General features: G+C 35.3%; 1 protein-coding gene and 1 pseudogene across 3 annotated transcripts in view; both read right to left on the bottom strand.

Moving 5' to 3' along the window:
- The window catches only part of LOC131523534 (NACHT, LRR and PYD domains-containing protein 3-like), a 454,982-nt pseudogene that overhangs the window by 411,973 nt on the left and 29,408 nt on the right, over window positions 1-13,601 (bottom strand).
- Window positions 1-13,601, bottom strand: part of fzd3b (frizzled class receptor 3b) — a 37,599-nt gene that overhangs the window by 3,571 nt on the left and 20,427 nt on the right. Inside the window, exons 1-5 of one of the 3 annotated variants that reach the window (XM_058749928.1) lie at window positions 11,871-12,183; window positions 10,215-10,411; window positions 7,511-8,528; window positions 2,420-2,568; window positions 313-552 (exon numbers count right to left, since the gene is read on the bottom strand). In XM_058749928.1, coding sequence (XP_058605911.1) covers window positions 313-552; window positions 2,420-2,568; window positions 7,511-8,528; window positions 10,215-10,399 — 1,592 coding nt within the window. In that variant the 5' untranslated portion in view covers window positions 10,400-10,411; window positions 11,871-12,183. Of the gene's footprint in view, window positions 1-312; window positions 553-2,419; window positions 2,569-7,510; window positions 8,529-10,214; window positions 10,412-11,870; window positions 12,184-13,601 lie in introns of those variants that run through there. The other 2 variants (XM_058749927.1, XM_058749926.1) reach the window with 2 other exon arrangements.

Here is a 13,601-nt window from a genome sequence, read left to right on the forward strand (position 1 = left end):
ATAATAACAGTTTAGATTTTGTGATGATACAAGCAATCAAGTAGCTAAGTTTTGCTATATACTGTAGTTTTTGCTACATATTGCCCTCTATGAGTATACTTCATGTTTGTGGATAAAACTGGACATACTTATATATTTTAAATAAAGAGCTTGGTAATAATATAGTTACATTTTGCAACAATATTACAATAAAGCATATTTGCTTTATAGTGTACATGTCTTTATGTGAGTATACGGTATGCATAGGCATAAGTGAATCATATTTGGATGTGTGTGGCATGAAAGCGCTTGTTGAGCTGCTACTGAACTGACCTGCCGTCTCTGGAGCGGTGCAGGCTGCCATGATAGCTGCTCATCTTGCTGTGGACGCTGCTGGCTTTGCTCCGCACGTCGTCCAGCATGGCCAGGTGTGTGGAGGAGGCGTGGGTGGACGTGCCCTGAGTGGACGTCCCGCGGGACTTCCGGATGATGGGAGTGTTCGGGTCTCGCAGCAGAGACTGAGCAAAGTCTGGCTCCTGCAGAACCTGCCGGCTCTCGTTCACCGCGCCGCTGCTGGATAACAGATGCATACATTTATCTGATTGTGTTACAGCATCTTCATGCCAACAACATGGTCAAATCACTTAAAACAAACAAAAAATTGTTTACAAGATTAAAAGGTGAAAATGGCTGGACAAACAGAATAATCATTGACATTTACAAATTTATATACATATAATACTTAGCCTAATATTTTATAAAATATGTAATATTTTATTGATATATGTTACAGCACTTAAATCTATAAATTTAAAATTAACTATATTATTTTAATATAATTGCATTATATTATATGTGTGTGTAGATTATATATACATACATACATATATATATATATATATATATATATATACAGAATTTTAGAATTCAGAGTTCTTAAATTAACTAAATATTTAATTTATTTTAATATAATTGCATATACATATATACACACACACATATTATATATATATATATACATACACACACACACATATATACAGTCGTAGCTAAAAATATCGGCACCCTTGGTAAATATGATCAAAGAAGGCTGTGAAAATTAATCTGCATTGTTAATCCTTTTGATCTTTTTTTTTTTTTTTTAAAGCACAAAAATCTAACCTTTCATTGGATAATAAGAATTTAAAATGGGGGGGGAATATCATTATGAAATAAATGTTTTTCTCAAATACACGTTGGACACAATTATTGGCACCCCTAGAAATTCTTATGAGTAAAATATCTCATATATCATATATCATTCATATTCACAATTTTGAGCACTCCAGGGTGATTATGAACATTAAATTATCCAGCCATGGCTTCCTGTTTCACAGAGATATAAATTGGAGGGAAAACAAAGCCCAATTTCCCTTAATCATCCATCACAATGAGAAAAACCAAAAGAATATATTTCTGATATGCAGCAAAAGATAATTGAGCTTCACAAATTAGTGAAGTGGCTTTAAGAAAAGAGCTAGAGCAGTGAAAATTCCCATTTCCACCATCAGGGCAATAATTAAGAATTTCCAATCAACATAAAATGTTACAAAACTGCCTGGAAGAGGACGAGTATCTATATCGTCCTGATGCACGGTGAAAAGCAGAGTTTGAGTGGCCAAAGACTCTCTAAGGACCACAGCTGGATAACTGCAGAAAATAGTTGAGTCTCGGGGTCAGAAAACCTTAAAAAAATTTAATTTTAACGGTGCCGTTAGTTGTGACCAATGTGTATTTGAGAAAAACATTTATTTCATAATGATAGTTATTTCCCCCCATTTTACATTCTTATTATCCAATGAAAGGTTAGATTTTTGTGATTTTTTTAAATAAAAGATCAAAAGGATTAACAATGCATATTAATTTTCACAGCCGCCTTTGATCATATTTACCAAGGGTGCCGATATTTTTGGCCATGACTGTACATATATACACATATACATATAATGTGTCTATATTATAATATAATTATATTAAATATAAACACTAAAACTAAATAAACAAATATATAATAATTGTATAATTGTATTATGCAGTTACAATATTTAATTTTTCATAACCTTATAATATATAATACTTTGTTTAATAATATGTTGATATTTATATTAATTATATATTACATATGACAGCAAAAAGAGAAAATGTAATCTAGTGGAAATTTAGTGGAAACTATTATATAATAATATTGTCCAGATAATATTTTACACATATTTATAATATTCTTTTTCACAGTATCTGTGCCTCAATTTTAGAAAGATTTTTAACTGTACATTACAGTTCAATACAATGTCTATTGTTCTTCATCTTGTATATACAGTACCACTTGATGATGTTTAGTGTTAAATGAGTCTGCGAGTGTTTCTGTGAAGTGAAGCAGAATGAGGAAGGTACTGGAACTCACTCTTTCCGCCTGCGGCCGTGGAAGAAGCCGGCCCACTCGAAGCAGGTCTTCTTACTGCCCACCCAGAACACTGACGGGATCCCAACCACCAGCACCATCAGGTACTTCATGAGGAACAGGACGAGGTCAGGCCTGCTGGTCTGCTCCACCTACACACAGATGATCATCATCAGTCCTCAGGCTCTCACACACACTCCATCCACACTTTAGTACTGCAGTGTTCACTACAACTATCTTGACAGCTTTTTCAGTGATATTTTAGTGTCATTGATGCCATTAGTATTTAATTTAATATTCTGAAACAGATTTTATTTTTGAAGTTTTCATTTTAATGTTTTAGAAATTGTGTTGCTTTTTATTTTAATACGTCTCTATAGATTTTATGTTTTTATTTATTTTAGTATTTTCTTTTTTAATTTTAAAGTTTTATATATATTTTTTTTATTATTAGTTTTTAATTGTCTGTAGTTTTTATTAAATTTTAGTTTCAGCTATTTTAATATTTTGTGTTTTCATTTTAATTTTTAAATGTTTTAGTAATTTTGTTGTGTTTTTAACATGTCTATACAGGTTTTATTTGGTTACTTTTTAAATTTGTTATTTTAGTATTTTCTGTTCATTTTATGTATATGTTTTCATTGTAATGTTGCACTAGCTTTGTTGTTTTAATTTTTAGTTTCAATATTTTCTGTCTTCATTTTAATGTTTTAGTAATTGTTGTGTTTTTATATTATTCTTTAAATGTCTATACATTTTTTTAATTTTTAGTCATTTTGTTATGGGGGATTTTTTTCAGTATTTTGTATTATTTTTTTAAATGTCTATAGTTTTCAGGTTTTTAATTTTAGCTATTTTAGTACTTCAGTTTCAACAAAAATGAGAAATGCTGCCTTGGCAACTGAAATAAAATAAGTTTACATTTTTCATATTTTATTTCAGTTAATGTTTATTTCAAGCGATGAAAAGGTTTTTAATGATTTCAGTTTTAGTTAATGATGATAACCCTGATTCCCATACACCACCTACAAAATATGGATAAATATGGTTGTCACTTCTGTTTAATCTTCATTCTCAAATCTCCACGGTTTGCACATGGCCATATTTCATCCCTGTAAAAGCGTGTGTATAAACATGCGCGAGCTGGTGTGTATCCGCTGGCTCGTTCAGACAGCACAGCTCACTGCTCACACACAATCCTGCTTTATCTGCTGTGCACAAGCCACAACGGCCTGTTCTCCTGCTCTTCCTCTGACAGATGCACTCATGCATACATCACGTCACAACACACACTCACACAGAGAGAGGAAGAGAATATGTACAATCTCTGCAGGCTGTCATCAGATGACATGGGATCTAACATCTTTCAGGCACACATTAACATACACTGATACATATTCACAGAAAAATACTAAATGCATGCTGCCTTCAAGACATGTCAGGATTATCATATTTACAAGGATAAAACCATCTGCGAGGAGCAGAAATAGGAGGAAAACTCAAAATGTACTTAGGGTGAGGAGTGTCATAGCAGGAAATGTGGATGCATCTATAATTCAAAGCAAATGGTCCTAATTAAGCTGAATGTACAATTCAGTTTGCATGCACTGTTTACTACTGATGAAGAATAGTCATAAAATCTGCAAGAAAATATGGCTAGTATTTAACTGGTTTTAAGGCAAGCCTGCATTTGGGAAGATACTTTTATTCAAAGTGACTTCCATCGCTTTCAAATTATACAAAAAAAAGATATTTGTAATGAAGAAATATATAAAACTGAGAAGAAAGAAATATTAAATTGCTTATAAGATGCACTGCGCAATCTGCTAAATTGTGTAAAATTTAAAGGCTATTGTGTGTGTGTGTGTGTGTGTGTGTGTGTGTGCGTGCGTATATATATATATATATATATACACCGCAAATATATGTGTTAATTTTTATAAATAAAATATACAGTAAATTTTTATATTAAATATTACAGCAAAAGTGAAAAACTTAACTTAGCAACTTAGCAGAAACTACAAATTATCCAGATAATATTTTACAGACATTTATCTTTATTCTATTTTTTTAAACAGTATTAATGGCTGTTTATAAAGGGGTTCCTTTGCAATAATCATATGTAGTGGTTTGTAGCAGGAAAATCACTGAGCTTTCTGAATAAAATAAGAGCTTTCTGGGGTAAAATGCAGAGTTTAGACTAAGCAAATGAACCGTGAAAATAATTATTAATTAATAATTATCCCTTCTTAACTTGAAACTGGAAAGCAGCATTACTTCTGCTTAATTCCACACTTTTGAATTACTAAACATTATAATAAAGCTACACATTCACTCCCTTAGCATAAACCAGGATGTCTTCACATCATCAGATACTGGCAGGTGAATGACAGACATCCTCCATCCTTCAAGTTCATTACTTTCACAGAACAGCCGTGTGATCAGACTGAGTGCATTACCTCACACACACACACACACACACACACACACACACACACACACACACACACACACACACACACACACAGCGTCTCTCATGCAGAGCCAATCAAAGGCCTGGGCTTTTGTGAGTCAGTCTCTGTGCTGTGAGGTAATGACAGACTTGAGCACCTTTAATCACTGCAGGAGGGGTCTGTCCTTCAGCTGGAACTCAGCATCACAGATCTCCCCTCAGCATTGTTCTCCAGAGCGCTACGGGGCCGAGCCACCACAACACTGGCAGCACAGCGTGACTTAACAAGCCCAATGATGAAAGACACCAAGAAAAAATAACACATGCATTGTATCTGAAAAGCAATCTTGCAAAACTACACCTGACACAGGGCTGGGCAACAAGAAATATATTACATACAGAAAACACTGCTAATTTATATTATATATATACACACACGTGTGTGTGTACACATATATATATATACATACATAAATATATATATTATATATCCACATTATATTAAATAAGTGTTGTCTCATTATATCAGCATTACAAATATGATATATTTAAAAAAAACATGTTATTAATATATTTTAACATTTTAATTTAATAACTCTTGATCTTTATGATCTTAATATTTTAATAAAAATATATGGTGATACATATTGGTGTTTATGCACAGACAGACAGATAGATTTTTAGATAGAGTTTTTTTTTTCAACAAAAATAAACTATTTTAAATAGATAAATAAAAAATGTATTGTAGTATATAAATAGAAAATAAATTTATAATAGCAAATCATTTAATAAAAAACAATGCACAATATACTATATTTTTTAATCATACCCATATATGAATATGATTTTTTTTTTAGGTATCTCACCTAGTCCTAACAAATCATATAGTGTACCGTCGCTATAGTGCCAACTGGCTTGTATCAGAAAGTAAAGGCACTCAACAGTTAAATGTGTAGATGAATGTAGGCATTCATCTTACGAGGCGAAGCGAGAGAGCATGCGATGGTGAAGACGGAGATGATCGCCGGAGGGGAGGGGAGAGAACTACTGCGTCACGTGATGCTCGGATCCGTTTATGATTGTGTGGAGGGAGAGGCCGAGCGGCTACAGTTACACTGTAATAAAAATGCCTCATGCATCACTGCGCCGGGTCGGATCTCACCATCCATTCACTGCACAACACAAAAGAACCATTAACATGGATATCTGTAGCAAACGTAGGGCTTGCAGAAGGTTGCGATTACTACAATCATCTTCATTCAGTCAAGTTACAGCAAAGCAGCTGTACAGTAAATCAGTCAAACACTTCTACTGCCTCAACATTTGATGTCTCCATCTTCATAAAGATAATTAGAAATACTGGTTCAATACTTGGAGGAGGCTAACAGCTGAAACCAGGGGAGGAAAAATTATGTGAACGGTAGGAGGTACACGTTATAAATCTCATCTGCCTCTCTTCATATGTACGACGTGGTTTAATAAGCCTAGCTGCCAGAAACATTCATATGAGCGCTTAAAGACTAATCTTTCCAGTAGAAATGTTATCATAAAGATAGAACATTGATGCCACAACTTTGAATATAAAAATACATGCAATATGTTATATTACATACAATTACAAGCCTGTATATAACATATGCAACCCTTCTTCTGTCTCTTCTCTTAAAATGATTGACAATATCAATAAGCCAACAATTATTTTCATGTTATGGCTGATATGAGTTATAAATATTCAAAAATTGTATTCATATTAATACCAATTAATACTAATATTTTATATTTTTTTGTAAATAAATAAAAAATGAAACTAATTAAAACCAATCATCTTAAATATTACAATATTACAACTGGATTTAGGCATATACAGTATGGAAAAAGGATTTTCATTCTGAGATTTCCTAAAACATAATTGAATAGTTTTATTAATTCATGTTTAAATATTAACTTAAGAACGTATTAGTTGACTAAAAATACAGGGAATGATATTTATGTATTTAAATATTTATTTATTTATTCATTCATTCAATCAATTAATCAATCATTGGGTATTACTATTAGGATTTTTTTTCATTCTTTATTGTATGTAATTGTAAGTTTTTTGTTGTTGTTGTTGCATAAATAGTTTAAAAAGTGTATTATTCTGTGAAATTCCAAATAAGACATATTTAAACAAAAAATATGGGAAATAAGTACGAACAATAAAATATCCATTATATATATTTGGGGTCAGTAAGTTTGTTGTTTGTTTGTTTTTTTAAGAAATTAATACATTTATTCAGCAAGGATGCATGCATTAAGCTGATTAAAAGTGAATACATAATATATAACAATGTGACAAAAGATTTCTATTTCAAACAAATGCTGAAATACATAATATTACATAATATTTTGAAATATATTCAAATAGAAAACAGCTATTTTAAATAGTGATCATATTTAACAACATTACTGTTTTTACTGAATGTTTGATCAAATAAATACAAAATTACTTACATCATTTATTTGTATCTGTGTTAGCTGTGTATTTGTATTTTTAATTTTATTAGACTGATACAAATAAATGATGCAAATAACAATGAGTTGTGCAAAAGTGGGGGGATTAATTTAATAAAACTTGCAGAAGTAGAAGTATGTTGATTTACCTGGAACGGGCAGGGTATGTGGTAGTCTCTGCAGCGCTCCTGCACCCATGTGGTCTCCCAAATGGAGCGGTACGTCTGTTCATACAGGTAACAGCCCACCACGGTCAGCAGCGGCACCAGATACAGCACCGAGAACACACCGATCCGGATCATGAACTTCACCAGCTTGTCCTGATTCTCCTTCTCCAGAGGAATCTCCATTCGGACCCTGTTGAGCGCTACGATCCCGGCCAGCAGCAGCGACACTCCCACCAGGACGTCCAGACAGAGTGGCGCCAGCACGAACCAGCGGAGCGTGTGAACATCGTACAGCCCCACGAAACACACGCCGCTGATGTTATCGCCCTCGATTTTATTCAGAGCCAGCAGGGTTATGGTTAGCATGCCAGGTATTCCCCACGCGCTGGCGTGGAAGAGCAACGCCTTCTTCTCGATGGCTTCACTGCCCCATTTGGGAACAGCGGCCAAGAACCAGGTGATGGTAAGGATGACCCACCACACACTGCCCGCCATGGTAAAGAAGTATAGCACCATAAAAAGCAGCGTGCAGGCCTTGTTATGCGAGCCTTGAGTCACTGTGGACGTTTTGTACAGGCTGGGATTGGCTGCGTTACACGCCACACGATCCTCCAGCAGAAAGCCCAAGAAAAACACCAGCGAAACCATCATGTAGCAGACGGCGTAGAAGATGATGGGCCGCTCCGGGTAGCGGAAGCGTGTGACGTCAATGAGGAAGGTGAGGAAGGTGAAGAGTGTGGCAGAGAGGCAGACGATGGAGACGACGCCAATAAAGTAGCGGGCGAAGGTGAGCTCCTCGCGCCGGAAGTACATGTTGGGACAGGGAGGGGAGCAGTCGCGCACACCGAGAAACGTGTAGCCGAGCTCGGGCTCCACTTTCAGCTCACGCGGGCACCAGAAGCCATAGTCACGCTGAACGGACATGGACGACTGGTCAGTGGGGTCCTCGTTCACCAGCAGATCTACAGCACGAGGATAAGACTCATCACAGTCTGGAAACCTGCAGCAAAGAGATGAAGACATACATATTTACATATATGTTACATTGTTGCCACAACTTTGAATATAAAAATACATACAATATGATATATTACATATAACCCTATATAACACGTAAATCATGTCTGTCTCTTCTCTTAAAATTATTGCCAATAATAATAAATTAATAATTATTTTCATGTTATGGGTCATAACTGATAAATGTCTGATATTCAAATTTTATACTTTTCCCCCCCAAATAAATTAAAGATAAACTACAATCAATAATTGTAAATAATATAACTGAATTAAAGCATCGCAGGCATTTCAATTTTTTTAAATAACTAAAAATTACATTTAATAGTGTTATTAAAGTATTAAATTTAGTTTTTATTAGGGATGCACCGAAATGAAAATTCTTGGCCGAAGCCGAACAAAATGAAAGACTGAGCCGAAGGCTGAATGCCTAACACTGCATTTTGTAATTTCCATAATCATACAGTAACCAGCAACAACCACGCCTTCCTCTTCTCATCGAAGACACAAAAATCACAGACAGCGAGAGACCGTTTTAAATGCTTCCACACTGCGACATGTTTGCTGCATTATAAAGAGTGTGCGCCTCTCACTCTACGCTGGTTGCTATTTGATCGAGTCACGTCATTGTTCGGTACAACTTATTCGGCCTTTTACTATTTTTTTGCTATTTTCAGCCTAATAATTTCGGTTGCCAAACATTTGGTGCATCGCTAGATTTTATAAAATATAAAATGCAGTATAAAATAAAAAAATATATAAAAATATAGAGAATGTTATTAATTTATTTTATCAATTTTAAAATTAAGGTTGGGTATTACTACTAGAACGTTGTTTTTTCATTCTTTATTGTATGTAATAGATAATATTATTTATTGCATGTAATTTAAATTGTATGTAATATATAGTTTACACTGCTCATACACAATATATATCTTTTTACAGAAAAGGGATTCAGATAAACTAGAATAATGAAATATTAACTTGGTATAGTGTTAAAAATGCTATGTGGCAGACGGCTTAGATGATGATGCACCGCTCCGGGTAACAGAGCAATATAAAAGCATGTTTAATCTAGATTTTATTAAATTATTCACCCAAATTGACTTCTCTCTCCATATTTGCCAGAAGCATAGTAAGTACTTGCAGGAAAATTAACAACAGACAGCGTTAGGAACAGTAACTAAAGAGGGCGGGGCCAACTTTTTCTAACAAGCTCTTTCTTGATTACTTTCTATGTAAAGAGATTGAAACAGCCATCAGGTGCACATTTAAAAAAAAATAAAAGGTTGACCCTACTAAAAGGTTGATTCTGGAGTAATAAAATATGCTTTCATTTCTGACAACTACTGCTTACCACAGAGTGTTTGACTGCTAACATTAAACTGAAATATGCTGCAGACTTATTTCAACCTGGTTTGAACTGCAAACATATTTCTCCCTCTTCAGAATGACTGGTTTTCACTGGAGATTAAAGGCTTCCCTCGAACATCTGCATTAGGTTAAACCACCCAAGTAAACGTTTTCTAGTAACCATTCTAAGAACAAACATGTTCAACCATTACATCACAATTTAGCTCAGAAATGCTGAGCAATTATGTGGCAATTACATCCGACACACTGGGAAATGTACACTTTGTTCCTTAAATTTCCAAAACTCTTGAATGAGTACCTGCTGCACTCCATCTCCTCCGGCCAGGAGACTCCGAACATGTCCATGAGCTTCTGGCAGTCTCTCTTGGCATGCGTGCACAGGCTCCGGCACGGCAGAGACACCCGTCCGTACTCCATACACACGGGGGCATACAGGGCACACAGGAACGGCCGGAGGTCTGGAGAGCACTGCAGGTTCACCATGGGGTGGAAGGGCTGTTGGGGAGGGAGAGCAGAGAGTTAGTTCGTGCCAAGCGCCCAGAGAGTTTATGACAGATCTCGTAAAAACACACAGCTTGGCTCTGGCAGCAGTTTGGGAGAAAAATGAACTCCGCTGGACCTGCCTGGCAAGAGTTTAGATTACACACAAGGTAGAAGTGCAAGAAAACCTCTCAGGCAGAAGTCAACAAAAAAAATGACTCTGCTTTTGAAACTACTTTTCAGATAATGTCATCAAGACCTTATATTTTCAACATATTAACACTTTTCACCATCCAATCAATTCCTGATGGATAATTAAATCAAGTCACATTCAGTTTAAGTTCTATCTGGAAATGTGTGACATTTCATTATTAAATGGATTGCGAACATTCCGAGTTGACTTTAAGAATCAATCTATTTCCAAAATTAAGCCAGAATCACATTTGTCTTCATAACTGCTATTGTCTTGTTATTTTAGAATTTAAGAATATTTAGTATTCCCAAAAACATTTCCAAACAACGTTCTTATCTATTTTCTTAAGAATGTTCTAAAGACAAAAATATTGAAGAATGTTTTTTTAAAATCATCGTAATATTTTCAAGTTAGGATAACCTAAAATTTGTCTTAAATGCCCAAATCGATCCGTCTTTAGAAAGACTCTTTAAAAATACTCTCATCAAGCCAGATGGAATAAAAATATTGTGCATGCTTATTATGCTTATATGACAGTAATCTGGTTGGGGAAAAAATTGCCTTTTTCAAGTGCGTTTTGTCATTTTCGTCTTAAGAAAACAAATGGTCCTAAGAAAATATTTGAAAACTTCTTAAGAATTTAACAGTTACACTTTTTAACAAACGTATTTAATTTATGAAAAATGTTCTTAAAATGAAGTAATTTCTTAATCTAACACTTTCTTACAAACATATGTGACCCTGGAGCACAAAACCAGTCTTAAGTCGCTGGTAGGGTTGGGTACCGAAACCCGGTACCAATATGGCACCGGTACCTATGTAACCGGTATGTACTAGAACCGAATCAGAACGGAGATTTCGGTGCCTCATTTCGGTGCCATGCCTGAGCGATCGATTTAAATATTTGTCCTTTGTTTCTCCGAAACGAACGTAAGAAGCATCACCGGCACCTCACGTGAAAAATAATTTCCCGACTGAGAAAATGCACGTGAACTAAAGTCGGAAAGCTCTAATAATACAAGTCCAACAAATCTTTGTATTAACGCGAGCGCGCTGTTTTCACATTCCGACTTAAAAGCACAACTCGGGAAATGAGAGCATCCGAGGAGCGCGTGAATGCAGTTGCACACTTGCTCTGACGGCAGCAGGTAGCCCTCCATTAACTAGCAAAGCTAAACATTCTTAAATTAAAATGCCTAAAGCTAGAATTATCTTGTATTCACGTTTTTAAACCTGTTGTCCAACAAAAGAGAACACTATAACCTTTTTAGTCCACAATACCCGTTAAATGCTTCCTTTTGTGATCTGATGTAGCTTCTTGTTACAGAATGACGCAGAAAATAAGTTCCATAGGCTACTAATGCATCGATTGGCAATGGATTATAAATATACTTAATTATTATGAAAATACCAGAGATGGCTTGAATAACACAGATAAACTATACACTGTCGTAGTCGAGTGTTTATTGTATTTGTTTTATCATTCAAAACGTTTATATCTTGTTTACTCCGTTACATCCATTGCAATGCATTTGTCCATATTGGGGATTTCCTGGAGCTTCATGAGTTCGCTACTTCTGTGACTGGATATGTGGATTTTTTGTGTGAGGGCGCCCTCTGGCATCCAGTATGAATGAAAAAGACGTGTTTAGTGCTAATGGCCAATTCAATTATTAATTGGTAATTTTTATTTATTTTTTATTATTTTTAAGTATCGGTTCAGGCACCGTTTAGGCACCGGTACCGTTTTAAAAGTATCGATTTGGCACCGGTATCGAAAAAACCCCAAACGATACCCAACCCTAGTCGCTGGCGTATATTTGTAGCAATAGCCAAAAATACATTGTATGGGTCAAAATGATCCATTTTTCTTTTATGCCAAAAATCATTAGGATATTATGTAAAGATCATGTTCCATGAAGATATTTTGTAAATTTCTTACCATAAATGTATCACAACTTAATTTTTGATTAGTAATATGCATTGCTAAGAACTTCATTTGGACAACTTTAAAGCTGATTTTCTCAATATTTAGATTTTTTTGCACCCTCAGATTCCACATTTTAAAATAGTTGTATCTCGACCAAATATTGTCCGATCCTAACAAACCATACATCAATGGAAAGCTTATTTATTCAGCTAAATCTCAATATCGAATAAATTACACTTAAGACTGGTTTTGTCGTCCAGGGTCACATATGAGAATTTCACTTGTGAACATTCTTACAAACTTCCCCAAACAATCTGGGGATTAAAGACATTTATTTTTTATTAATCTTAAGAAATTTCTTGATTTCTTTCTTCAGAAGATTTTCATGAGTCCAGCCCCTGATAAAAACAAAGCATGTCATTTTTCTTCTTAAAACAATAAAATAAGATGCTCTTAAGAAAATATATGAAAATTTAAGAATTCTTTATGTATTGCACTTTTTTGAACATTTTCACGAATGCCTTAGAATTTTCACTTGAGAAATATCTTAACTTCTCCCTTAAGAAGATTCCCGTGCCTCCCAGAATCTCAAGGTGCAAAAAGACAGGCAGGAAGTTGTCTGGGTACAGTAACCTGATGCCCCTTCAGCAGGATTACAGGCCAGTTTGGCAGCTCCAAGGACGCTTTTGTGCCCTAAAGGGGCCCAGTGCATGCTGGGAGAGAGAGCAGCTGCAGAGCCGGGCATTTAAATTCAAATCTTTGAAGGAACAGACAATGAGCCTCCACCTGGGGTTAGCCAATACATATGCACTTCCTGCTGGGGTCTGGCCTTTTGTGACCGCTGTGTTTTTTGGAAAGAACTGGGAGATTGACACACCGCAGCATTGCGCTTCATTCCTCGCCGGATTGCTCCAGTGAACTTAATCCCCAAGTAGGACAATATTTACAGATCATTTGCATGAATTACAGTTTTCCCACCAAGAAAAAGACACTAGCGTACTGCTGAGAAAACCAGCGAGGAGCTCCAGAATGTCCAAAAAAGTTCCAAATTCGCATGATGCAAATGAGCCATGAATAAAAGC

This window comes from Onychostoma macrolepis, chromosome 17 (genome assembly GCF_012432095.1).
Source record: "Onychostoma macrolepis isolate SWU-2019 chromosome 17, ASM1243209v1, whole genome shotgun sequence".
Classification (NCBI taxonomy): Eukaryota; Metazoa; Chordata; class Actinopteri; order Cypriniformes; family Cyprinidae; genus Onychostoma; species Onychostoma macrolepis.